Source organism: Globicephala melas, chromosome 14 (assembly GCF_963455315.2).
Source record: "Globicephala melas chromosome 14, mGloMel1.2, whole genome shotgun sequence".
NCBI classification, from domain to species: Eukaryota; Metazoa; Chordata; class Mammalia; order Artiodactyla; family Delphinidae; genus Globicephala; species Globicephala melas.
Window position 1 is genome coordinate 50902247 of NC_083327.1, and position 13565 is coordinate 50915811.

At 33.8% G+C, this 13565-nt stretch overlaps 1 protein-coding gene across 2 annotated transcripts in view; it reads right to left on the bottom strand.

Annotated features, from left to right (window-relative positions):
• TRDN (triadin) overlaps positions 1-13565 on the bottom strand; it is a 495585-nt gene that overhangs the window by 248148 nt on the left and 233872 nt on the right. For both annotated transcript variants that reach the window (XM_060283977.1, XM_060283978.1), the window contains 2 exons: positions 12536-12595; positions 4058-4240 (listed from right to left, as the gene is read on the bottom strand). In XM_060283977.1, the coding sequence (XP_060139960.1) occupies positions 4058-4240; positions 12536-12595 (243 nt within the window). The remainder of the gene's footprint in view (positions 1-4057; positions 4241-12535; positions 12596-13565) is intronic.

Below are 13565 nucleotides of genomic sequence, written 5' to 3' on the forward strand. Positions count from 1 at the left end.
TCACAACATTTCTAGTGGTATCATAGCCCTCAGCAACAGCAATGGAGAAAGTATGTACCTTAGAAGTTTAGAATGCAGGGACTTCTTGAAATTTGAAGGGTTTGGACTATCCCCCAAAATGAAATATTGTGCTCTGCCCCAAGCTGTGATAGAATGTTTATATACATAACATGTGGAATAGTTTATTGAATTAATTAAAATCTTCATGCTTCAGAGAGTCTTCTTTAACTGAATGCTAAGAGTGTAATGATGCTATTACCAAATTATTACCAAAGTAAAATGCTTATATTTCTTACACCAATATTTTCTGGATCCAAAGTCATTTGTTTAATTAATGCACCAGTAGTCCTACAAGTTTCCAATTTAAAAAAGAAAATCTCTTAAGAACTCAAAGAAGGTTAATATTTTTAATCTAGAAAATTGAGTTACACCATGTAGGAGGTTTCTTTTATATTTAAATAATGCTGTGAAGTTGCATTCTAATGGCACCAACATATCAATAGGAAGATAGAGAGTATTTTTACAAAATTTAAAGTTAAGAATTTTCTTTTTTGGCTGCACCACAGGCATGCAGGATCTTAATTCCCCCACCAGGGATAGTACCCGTGCCTCTTGCAGTAGAAGCATGGAGTCCTAACCACTGGACCACCAGGGAATTCCCAAAGTTAAGAATTTTCAAATATTTTAAATTAGGATGTCCATTTCCACCTGTCTTGTGTGTTGACCTTAACAATGTGTAAGAACTCTAGGCAGGTATGTGTTGGGCAGTCCCCAGTGTGTCTGCTTCATCTGTCTAAGGATAAAGCAAAACCAAGTCTTCCTGATTTTGGAAAGTTCATTTTAAAGAAATGCTTCTTTAAATCCAACTCAAATATTCAAACAGGACATTTTTTTCCTAAAGAAAATCTGAACTGTTCTATCATTCTTTCATTGTTATGTGACAATAATTCACATAAGGTAATTTCATATCTCGTCACCACTTCTTATTACTTTTTTCCCCTAATGAACATCTTTCTAGGAATACCACATGCTGTCCATCTCTCCCCTTCCTGATCCTCAGGGACCACTGATGGATGTCATTCAGCTGCTGCCTTATTGGTATTCCCTGTGGAGTAGCAGCTGAGAGAAAATGCATTCAGGGTGTAGAATGTTAACAGAAAATAAATTTTAAAAAACCTCTAATGAGAATGGGGCATATGTGGTCTGGTGCTCTATGGCAGATTCACATTAGCTACAATTTCTCTGCTTGCCACAAACAGTTGTTAAAAAAAAATAAGAAGGAAGAAAAGAAAGAATGAGCATAGCAGTGGGGAGGTTTGATTTTTTTCCTTCCCCACAAATTTGCCAGAGACCATCAGAAAATCAGAGAGCAATACTTGATCGTGCTGACCCTTCTTACCCTACTTTAAACAGATTAAGAATGGTCCATAAAAACCAGATTAGGTAATATATTAGAGTGTGTTTAAGTTTACAGTAGGCACGTACAAATATATGAATCTTATTCCTGATGCTTTAGTAGAAATAGTGTTTATATATACAATGTTAAAAATAACCATATATGAATGTATATGCATGTATACTATATAATAAAATAATTGCCAATAAGTGTACTGCTGCATGTAAAAATCTGTGTCCAGTGAATAAAAGACCTATAGAAGCAATTTATTTAAGAAGAACTATTAGAAATCTATAGGAAAAGAATGTCAAATTCTTTAGGTCTAGCTTAAGCTAAGCAAATAAATAATCCCTTGTCTAAAGGAGAACCAACTCAACAATTTCACTAAATCATCAATACAAGAGTCTCAAAATCAAAGTCACCTCACAAGTAGATTATTTAGAAAGCACTATGTCTTTATCATGTTTGAGTTAAAACTATAATGCAATTAGGTTTTTTTATAAACAAATGCTGTTAAATCATAGCTTAAATTTTTTAAAATGACATATTTATGTGTCTGATCAGCTATTTGAGGTAACATTTTCATTATTTACCTAATAATACATTTATCTAATTGATGGTAGATCTCAATAGAGAGCCTTAATTTAGCAAATGCATTTGTTTAGCTGATAAAATCACATTTGTGCTTTTATTTAACTCTAAGTGATATCTGAATGTCTTTTAATAGATAAATAGCTCTTGATATGAAAATGAAAACAGTAGATTGAAAATGGAAAGGTAATATAATGCTATCTTCAATACTGATTACTGATAGGAATAAAATATAGTATATGTGACCCAGACATATTATTTGGAAATACTTTAGTGATGTGTCTTCATCAATAAAATATGGCCCCCAAATAACTAAGATAGTAAAAATGAACATCCAAAAGTGTACTCATATTCCTAGTTGCTAGATAAGTATTTTGGTACTCCCATATATAACTGGAATGAATTTTTACATACTGTATTTATGGACAAAAAATAAAAATATGCTTGGTACGTTTAATCTGGTTTCATGTGATTATTTTCTTTTTTGTGTGATTATTTTCTTTCTTAAAAGGCAATCTAAAATGCAAAGTATTTTAGGATCTTGATAATAATTTTAAATAAGCATATAAGTGAATCAGAAGATTAATTTTCCTGTCTTCTATCACAATAAAATAGTCCATTCAAAATATTTTCTCTTTATTTACTATATTTTTCCTACTCAAATTATTGCATAAATAACATACAGCTTTGTTAGAGATGATAATTAATATTTTTAATTGATTCAAGGCAATATAATCATCTTTAAAATTGAAGAAAGGTTTTTGGGCTCCAAAGATTTAATCACTCATATGCTTTAAATATCAGTATTACTTTAAAATAAAAGAAAATTAGTTAAATTAAAATTTTTGTGGACTACTACAAAAAAAATCTCTTCCTTTCTTCTTTCCTTCCTTCTTTTCCTTTTTAAAATAATTTTCAAAAAATACACCTTTTCCCTCATATAAATAAATGTTTCCAAATATTACTTGTGAATTCAGGGGAAAAAGTGATTCAAAGATAATATACAAGAGTGAATTGCAAAGACAAATGCCATATAATTTCACCTGTATGTAGAATCTTAAACAAAAAGAGTATAGATTGCAAATTTCATATCTTGTTTGTACCTTATAGTGGGGAAAATTATCAGTCTCACTGTCCAAATAGCTTACTCAGTAACAATATTTTTAATTTCTTTAATGCAAATCTTATGGAAACAATTCCTTAATTTTAGCCCTCAAATAAAATTATTAAAACTTTCAGAATAAGGACAAATTTTATTTTGCAACACCCCTAAAAAACATTTATAGGAATAGTCTATACAGAGCAAATCCCACATTCTGTGTGGGGAAGCTCAGGACTGTAGCAACTTGGAACCAGGAGTGGATTTAGGGAAGGAAAGATTCAACAAGGGCCAGAGATGTGTGACAATACAGCCCTCAGCTGACCTCTTAAAACTCCACCCTTTTATGCTTACAAGTACCTTTCTTTAAAGAATATCAGGTTTACATTCCACCTCCATGTAAATGCTCTATTTCTATGAAGTACGGATGTTAAGTTTTACATCACTCTTATTGAAAAGCAGCACAATATGTAAGATACAGAGCTTTCTATGGTGATAAATTTAGTCACTGGACAAACTGGATTTAATAATTCAATGTATATTCTAAATTATATGCTCGTGCAGAGCTACAGGAATGTGTGGATACTTTTTATGATACTTATTGTATATCATTTGAACATACACCCCTTAATAAACTCCTTGAGAATTGTCAGTTTCCTGCATTGCTGTTCTTCAAAGAGTACACAAAGGACAGAGTATGTGTCCTTTAAATAACTTCAGATACTAACTCAAATCCTCTTTTAAAAATGTTTCAAAATGCATCTTTAGGTATGTGAACATAGTTTAGTATTTCTATAAACAAATTTTAATTCCCAAATTATTGTATTTCCTTTCAGGTATATTCACTTATACAAGTCTTTTACTCCCACGTAAAGTCTGATCTTGGTCTTTTTTCAGTTTTTAATTTCACTGCATCTGTTTCTTGCCCAATACTCTCCTAGAACCTCTGGCCACCTCCTCTGAATGTTTACCTTTCTGTTCATGCTTGGACACCACTGCAGCATCTTTCTTGTCCTTCTCTTTGGGCTTAGGTGATGTTTTCTGTGCTTCTTTTACTTTTGCAGCTGTTTGCTTCACCTTCTCCTGTTTTGCAGCTTTCACTTCCTTTTTAATCTTTTCTTCAGTCTTTTCTCTAGTCTTAGCTTTCTTCTCTTCTGTATGAGTTAAAGAAAAGTTGAATTTTATATATATATATATTTAACCAATGCAGCATTTCATCTTTCATTGGTTGTTAAGAACACTTTTAAAAGAAAGAGAACAGAAAAACAAAACAATTGTGTCACTGACATAAATACTTGTGACTATCATTTGATTTTTATATAGTTTATGAAGTGGCATGTTAGATTACTAAAAAAATGTAACTAACTTGAAAGTTGGACTCTTTCTTAATTTGTACATGAAAACATTACTTTTTAGGTAGTCAGGAACTAAGTATATCAACAAGGAAGCATTTGGATTCTGGAGGGAAGTATATATATAGACATATTCAATGAAAAGCCATGTCCATACCAAAGAGCCCAATAAGAGACCTTTTAAAACGATATGATCATTTTTGTCCACAACTGAAATATCTTAAAAGTCATTCAAGAAACTGAATTGTCAACACAATATTTTTTAAAGGTAACTATTATGAAGGCAAATGTAAAATTATTTGCACTGGTAATGACTAATAGAAACAAAACAATAAAATCCATTAAGGGATAGCTCAGACATTCAGTCTCTAATGATGTGACTTTAAAGCGATGGAAAGAGAGCAAAATTAAGATGTTGGCTCCTGCTTATCTTAATTGAAAAATAATAATTCAGGTGACTTTTAAAGCCCTTAAATATATCCTAGAAAACAGAAAGTGCTATAAATTAGCATATATGTGAATATATATGAATTATGATACATATACATATATTCTATACATTCATATTTTATTCTGATATTATTACATGTATTGGGGGGAAGGGAACTGGGAATGTGAACTAATCAGTCTGCGAATCTTTCAATTATTTTAAAAAAGCAATAATAATATAGTACACATTTGTGGAAAGTGTTTGTAATAGAAGTTGCATATTGGACATTATTTATTCTATGGGATCACACATAATCACTAGACTTCATAGTAAGTCTACTATAGTGTTGGACCCTCTAATGTCATTTGCCCATGTAATGGGTAGCCTTTATTGTGACTCATGTTGAAGAATCTGATGAAAATATTATAATCAAGTCTCTTGACTTTAGTACACTAAGCTAGGATTTGAGACTAAGACAAGATAATATTATGAAGTCCTGCAAAGAGAAGAATGAAAATGCTAATGCTTGATGCTTGTGAAACCACAATATCACCTGTGGTGCTGCATTTAACTGAATGGACTCACACCTCCCAAAGCAGTGTTAAACTTCGCAGGGAAATCTTGATGCTGTGTTAGGGGTAGGGGATATTTCTATCAAAATAAATTGGGAAACACTTAAGCTAAACTGGTTTCTTTACTATGGAATTTCTCAAAGCTAACGTGCAGTAAGAATCTTCAAGGAGGGAGATTATGCTACCCACTGTTTCCCAAAGTTACTGACCATAAAACTCTCATAGAAGCATCACCCAATTACTCCACAAACTTCCAACATCTTTGTGGCTTCTGTGACTACAGTCAACTGGGGATTTTCTTCTACTTCCTTTAAACCTTTTCTAAGTTTCCTTTACTGCTTTCTGCTCCTTCCTACAGCAGACACATACATTTCTATGACTGAAACCATCAGCTCTGTGCAAATGACTTTAAATCAACATCATTCCAGGACCCCACACCAAAATATTTATTCATTTCTGCTTGGACAGAAAGTTCCTCTGAGATGGCCAACAGCACCTCAGAGTCATACAATCCACATATGTTCACCTAACAAACCCCTCCAGAGAGCCTAGCATGACCTAGGCTCAGAGCCTGCTGCCAGTGGTCTGAAGATTGGCGGGACAATGTTCCTATCTGAGGAGAGCTGACTAAAATCCTGTGATACCCAATTAAAAAAATATGAAAACAAAACAAAACCACAAAACCCTCTGATATCTGGCTTCATCATTTCTCCTCTCATAGCATCTTTCCAAAAGTTTCTTCCTCCAGTAGGCTACTTTCTTTTTTAAAAAATATCTCATGTATTTTCCACATGTCAAATATTACCAAGCTATACTGTCTATGTTTTTCATATTTTACAGTCATATAAAATCCCTTTGTGCTCAATTCATATGCAGCAAATGACTCTGCCATTGGAATTAATCATTTCTTCACCCGAGATTAAATTTGTCTCAACTTTTTTTTAGGTACACGTTATTCCCTACTATTTATCTTGTATTACAGATGGCTGTTCACATATCTGTCTTCCCTACCATACTGAGAGCAACTTGAGGATAGGAACTATATTATTCATTTTTGTAGCAACATAATGTCTAACTAACACAGTGCTTTTTTCAGAGAAAACAAAGAATAAATGTTTATGAATGAACAATTTCGTTCATGTTTATGAATGAACAATCAAGAAGAGAAAACAGTAACTGTTTCACTATGTTCAGATCATGTGTACAACATACTGACATATAGATTACATATGTAAATATGTGTTTAGAAATGGGCTTGAAACAACCTGGAAAATTTGCCAACTGTTTTTTTGCTTATACTTTTTATATGTGAAATTATTATTTTGGTTACCCTAAATGGCACCTAGCTACTTCTTGTAGGTAGCAGTTGATTTAACCTTAGCTTTGTACTATGAAATTAAAGATATGTGAAATTAAGATCTACTTTTAGTGCCATTATAATTTATAAATGAGTGAAGGTAATTTTCTTAAACACAAGACTACATCTAAAACAAATTCTTTTTTTAAAAAACAAATTCATTTTTATCAGTGGTTTTAAGTATAAAAATAACAAATTTTTCTCTATCTATTTTAGACATTTTTAGTGATCTTCATCTTTGAAACAGATAATGTTGCCTCACATTTAAATAAAAATGGGTGAGAACTCAACAATGATGTGGCTATAATGTGGAAAATACCATAAAATTAAAGCAACACCCAACTTATATTTATTTTTATCAACCTGGGTAGGTGTTCTTAAATTTTGTACCAAATACTTTTCCTGATTTTTCTCAAAAAGAATTTAAGTGACATCTGCACTTAGGAGTTCATTTAGGAACAAAAAAGCAAAAAGAATTGTCATGTTCAAATCACCCAGCTCAGTTTAGGGAGACATTTAATTTAAGACTTTTATCAAATGGAAAACAAATGGTCTAACCAAAAGAATGACATCAGCATATTTGATCCAACTTTGGAATTAGTAATAACTGTTAGCATCTGAACCAGAATCAAAATGTCTTAAAGTAGGGAAACCGCATTACCCAATAAACATACTAACATACTATACATTTTGGGAGTTAGGATATAACCCATTTCAACTCTCATTCATTAAGGAACTACCAGTTGCTTAACTTTCTCTCTCTCTCACTTATATTCTTATTAAAGTATTTGTGATTTTCAGCAGGCTGGGCTGACTCATGATGGCCCTTAATGATTCCCACCTTCTGGTATGCATACCCTTGTATAATCCTCTCCCCTTGAATATGGGCTGGCTTATGAATTTGCTGCTAACCCACAGTATGTGGCTTCCATGATTACTTTACATAAGATTGTTATTCCTGTCTTGCTAGCTAATTTGCTCTCTTGCTAGCTGATTTGCTCTTGCTGGGTTTGATGAAGCCAGCAATATTGGTGAGACTCATGTGGCAAGAAATGAGGATGGTCTCCTGCCAAAAGCCAGGAAGAACTGAGACTCTCATGCAACAGGCCTTGAAGAACTGAATCTTGCCAACAGTCATTTAAATGAACTTGGAAATAGTTCTTCCCCAGCTGAGACTTCAGATGGGACTGCAGCTCTGTCTAACACATTGATCTCAGTTTTGTGAGACACTGTAAAGCAGAAGACTGAGTTGAGCCATGTCCAGATTCTTGGCCCACAGAAACTGTGAGATAATATATGTGTGTTGATTTCAGCCACTAAATTTGTGGTAATTTTTTACACATAAAGAAATAATTAATACAGTATTAAGTAAATATTTGTTAAAGGAATAATGGATGCTTGAAGGACTTTATTTAATTATCTTTGGAAAGAATACTTGATTTATACTCACTTGGGGTTTTGTCTTAGTTCAATTACATACTAGCTTTATAATCTGGACAAATTGTTTTCTCTCCCCAGAAGTAAATTTCTTCATCTGTTAAGTTAGGTAATTAATTGGGATAATCTCTAACATCCCTACTAGCTTTAAGTTTCAATTCATCCATCTTAACTTCAATAAAATGATGTTTGGTTACCTCACGGAAACATTTAGTAAAAAATATATCTGCCTCAAATATCTAATTATTTTACATTGTGTAGATAAACACATTAAATTTTGAAAATACATTCCAATTTTTATCTACATGCTTAGACCCTTGAATATATACTAGATTTCTAAAATATACTGGTCACATAAAACCTATATTTTAAAATACGAGGAGGGAGCAGGAGATAAAATGGCCAAGTAGGAGGACACAGAGCTCACCTGCCCCCATGAACACATCAAAAGTACATCTACATGTGGAGCAATTCTCACTGAAAACGAACTGGAGACTGGCAGACAGACTTTTTTACAACCAAGCCTCTAAGAAAGATACACACAAAATCAGGTAGGAAGAGAAGCAATTAGGTTGTGACCTGTACCTCTAGAAGGGGACACAGAAGAGGAGAAGGATTAACTAGGCTTGCAGATAACCCCCTAGGGAGTGAGCAGTTCAAAACACATATCAGTCACCGCAGTCCTCGGGTCCGACACCAGGAGTACCAGTCCCCTTAGCTGGTTTGAAAACCAGTGGGACTGAAAGCAGGGCTGTAAGAAACCTAGACTCTGCTCTGGAAGAGTACACACATGCTCACTTACTCCTGAAACAAAGCAGAGGAAGCAAACTGAACTGTCTGAGATTCTAGCCGGTTTCCAGCGACTACCCCAGCTCATGCCCCAGCCTAAGCTGAGCACCCACTCTAGCCAAGTTTGCTCTGTGGTGCAGTTCTACCCTAGGGCAAAGGCTGCCACAGCTGAGGAGAGTGCATGGTTATAAAGGATAGAGCCGGCTCATCTTAATTGGGTGACAGCAGTCATTCCTGGCACTTATGGAGGCAGCAGATGGGGAGTGGACCAGAATTCTGACTGGGGTGCTGGGACCACTCCAGCCTGCACCCTGAATAATGCTGAGTACACACTCCAGCCCCTCTTGCTGCAGCACTGCTCCGCTCTGTGCTGAAGGTGCCAATGCCCAGAGCAGGGAGAGCACACACTTAGAGGGAACAGAGCCAGCTTGGTCCCAAACATCAGGGCTTCTCCTCCAGCAACTTGGGACCTGATCCAGTCCCCAATAGGGTGGTGCTAGCCTCTGAACAGAGGAGAAGCCCAGGCTCACACCTGGCTCTGGCCGTAGACCCTCCATCTCCAGCTCCACATCCTACCACGGTGAGAGCTGCCTGCACAACATGGGGGAAGATGAGACTCATGCTCACGTCAGATTCAGCCCTCCCACCAAAGCCACTTGGCACATGCAGACTATAGGGGCACTCCCACATAAAGACACCCCTTCAAGACTGGGATAGGTTACTGTTTCACCTAATTTCATAGAGATAGTTGAGAAGTGAGAGGAATTTGTTTTAAATGAAGGAACAAGAAAAAAACTCTGAAAAAACATCAAATGAATCAGAGATAAATATTACCAGATAAAGAGTTCAAAGCACTAGTAATAAGAATGCTAACTGAATTAGTGAAAAGAATAGATGAACACCATGATAATTTTAGCAAGGAACTAGAAAATATAAAAAAGAACCAATCAGAACTGAAGAATATAATAACTGAAATGAAAAACACACTAGAAGGAATTAACAGCTGACTAGGTGATACAGAAGAATGCTTAAGAGATCTGGAAAATAAAATAATGGAAATCACCCAATCAGAACAGCAAAAAGAAAAACAATTTAAAAAAATGAGAACAGTTTAAGGGACCTCTGAGACAACATTGAACAACCCAGTGTTCACATCATAGGGGTCCCAGGAGAAGAGAGAAAGGGGTCGAAAATGTATTTGAGGACATTATGGCTGAAAACTTCCTGAACCTGAAGAAGGAAACAGATATCCAGGTACAGGAAGCACAGAGGGTCCCAAAGAAGATGAACATCCAAACATATCATAATTAAAATGGAAAATATTAAAGATAGAGAATTCTAAAAGAGCAAGAAAAAAACAAAGAGTCGTACAAGGGAATCCCTATAAGGCTATCAGATGATTTTTCTGCAGAAACTTTGCAGGCCGGAAGAGAATGACCTGATATATTTAAAGTGCTGAAAGTAAAAAACCTACAACCTAGGATATTCTACCCAGCAAGACTATCATTTACAACTGAAGGAAGATAAAGAACTTCTCAGAAAAGCAAAAACTAAAATAGTTCATCAAGACTAAATAGGCCCTAAAAGAAACATTGAAGGGTCTTCTCTAAGTGGAAAAGAAAAAGCTACAAGAAATAATAATCTATAGGAAAAGAAAAATCCCACTAGTAAAGGCAAATGTATAGTAAAGGCTGTGGATCAACCACTTAAATAAGCTAGTACAAAGATTAAAAGACAAAAAACTCATGAATTCATCTATAACTGCAATAAATGGTTAAGGTATAAGCATGAAAATGTAAAACATGACATTAAAAACACAAAACGTGGGGCACTCACAGATATAGAGAACAAGTTAGTAGTTTACCAGTTGGGAGAGTGAAGGGAAAAGGGGCAAGATAGGAGTAGGGGAGTAAGAGGTACAACCCATTACATGTAAAGTAAATAAGGTACATGGATACAATACAGGAATATAGCCAATATTTTATAATAATTTTAAATGGAATATAATCTATGAAAATTTTGAATCATTATGTTGTATACCTGAAACTAATATAATATTGTAAATCAACTATACTTCTATAAAAAACATTAAATTTTTAAATTAAAATTAAAACATAAAAATATTAAAAAGACAAATATTGTATGACATTTATATATGGAATCTAAAAAATAATACAAATGAACTTATTTATAAAACAGAAAACAGACTCAGTCATAGAAAACAAACTTATAGTTACTAAAGGGCAAGTTGGGGAGGGATAAATTAGGAGTATGGATTTAATAGATATACTTTTCTATATAAAAACTAGATAAACAAGGATTTACAGTATAGCACAGGGAACTATAGTCAATATCTTATAATAACCTATAATGGAAAAGAATCAGAAAAATATATTTATATATTTATGACTGAATTGCTTTGCTGTATATCTGAAACTAATACAATATTATAAATCAACTATACTTCAATAAAATATATATATAAATAAAATATGAGGAAGCAATTTGAATTTAGTAGATAAGACTGAACTATCAGAACCTGTATTTTTCTAACATCAAACGATTTGTAGACAAACTTAGAATAAAAACTAGTTGATGTAATCTTCCAAAGTTTATAACATTACATTGATATTCTAACTGATTTTTTCTTTGGTGTATTATCAAGACAGTTAAGGCCCTCAATGCTTAAAATATTGATCAGGTTGATGCATTATCCTTCTTGGAAAAAGAAATCCTTAATTTTAGTGTTCTAAAATTAAATTCAAGGTGTAATACTGATCCAAACTGTAAACCAGATATGTTGCACTGGTTTCCTCTTGTTATAGTAACTACCACAAATTTAGCTGCTTAACCCAGCAACCATTTAATATCTTCTGGTTTCCACGGTTCAAAAGTCTTGCCATAATGTGGCTCAAATAGGTTTTCTGCTTAGGGTCCACAGTGCTAAAATCAAGTTGTCAGCTGGGCTGCATTTCTTACTGGATACTCTGGGGAAGAGTTGGCTTCCACACTTACTCAACATGTTGGCAGAATTCATTCCCTTCTCACACTTTCCATGTACCTCCCTCAATTTCCAAGCCAGTAGTGAGGGCCCAAGTCCTTCTGACACTTCAAATCTTTCTCTTCTGCCCCATCTCTATGTTTTTAAAGGTTTGCGAGATTACACTGAGCCCTGGATAATTCAGGATAATCCCCGTATTTTAGATCCACCTTAACTACTTCTGCAAACTCCTTTTACCATGTAATGTAACCTAGCTCAGGGGATGCCACCAAGGGATGAAGGTAATGGGGACCAAAATTCTGCCCCCCACATATGGGAAAGCTCTTCATTTTCTTCTCACATTTGGAGATGCTCTATTATTTTAAGTATTCAGTTTTATTATTCTTTTAGATATTAAATTTTAAGTGTAAGGCCAAATTAAATTTTATGTAAAGGAAATGGTGAATGCGTACAATCATCCAGCTACTTGTTACTCAAAATGTAATCTTTTAAAGTAAAAAGTATAATTTACCTTTTGCCACTGTCTTTGTTTCTGGTTTTTCTTTTTTCTCAATTTTTTCCTTGTGAATTGCTTTAACAGAAAATTTTATATTAGTATACACTCTTAATAGATTTCAAGCATTTTCTTTACTTCAGTATTATAGCCACCAAAATCATAAGCTAGTTTGAAGATTGATGACATTAATGGGCCCAATTCAGGAATAAAATATTATTAATTTAATAAAAACTGTATAAAACTTAATTTAAAAGACTTGGCATTAAGACTTAGAAAGCATTTTGAAAGCTAGTCTCACCCTCTTGTTTAAAGTTATCATTCTAAGTAGAATTTTAGAATAACAGCTTTCAGGAAAGACAAACAGAGAGAGTAATTTTATAAGAATTTGTTGAAAGATACATCATTTTATCAGGAGGAAGCACTGTCTTTACAATTAAAAGAAATAACTATCAGGACTACAGCTTTGATTAAGAACACTGTGTCTCAACAAGGACACAACTGACTTTTAGGGAACAATTTCTCAGTATGAGGGATTGTCTTATGCACTGAAAAAATGCTTAGCTTCCCTGGTCCCCACTTACCAAATGCCCGTCATTCCAATGACATTTTAACAACCAAAATGTTTCCAAATACTTCCTAAGGGAAGCACCTATGGTTGAGAACCACTAATGGGTTATAAGGTAACCATCAAAGATTACTGATTGAGTGCAACTTCTTAACTGAATGGTACTTCACATGATACCTGAAACATTATACCTTCTAGTTGTTTATGTAATAGATTAATAACAATAATCAATAATTGTTTATAAAACAATATAAATTTATTTTATCAACTTCTATTTTACTTATATAGACTAGTAAAATCTTGTGTCTCTTAATGGTTTAAGTAAAGGAGTTCTGAGAAGTACAACAGTATGAGCAGGTTATCCTCATATTTCAAATGTATTAAACTGCGCGGTTTAGTAGTTTCCCAAATCACCATACATATTTCAACATTTACATAGTATTTACTAGAGAATAATAATGAGAGTTAAAGAAATTATGG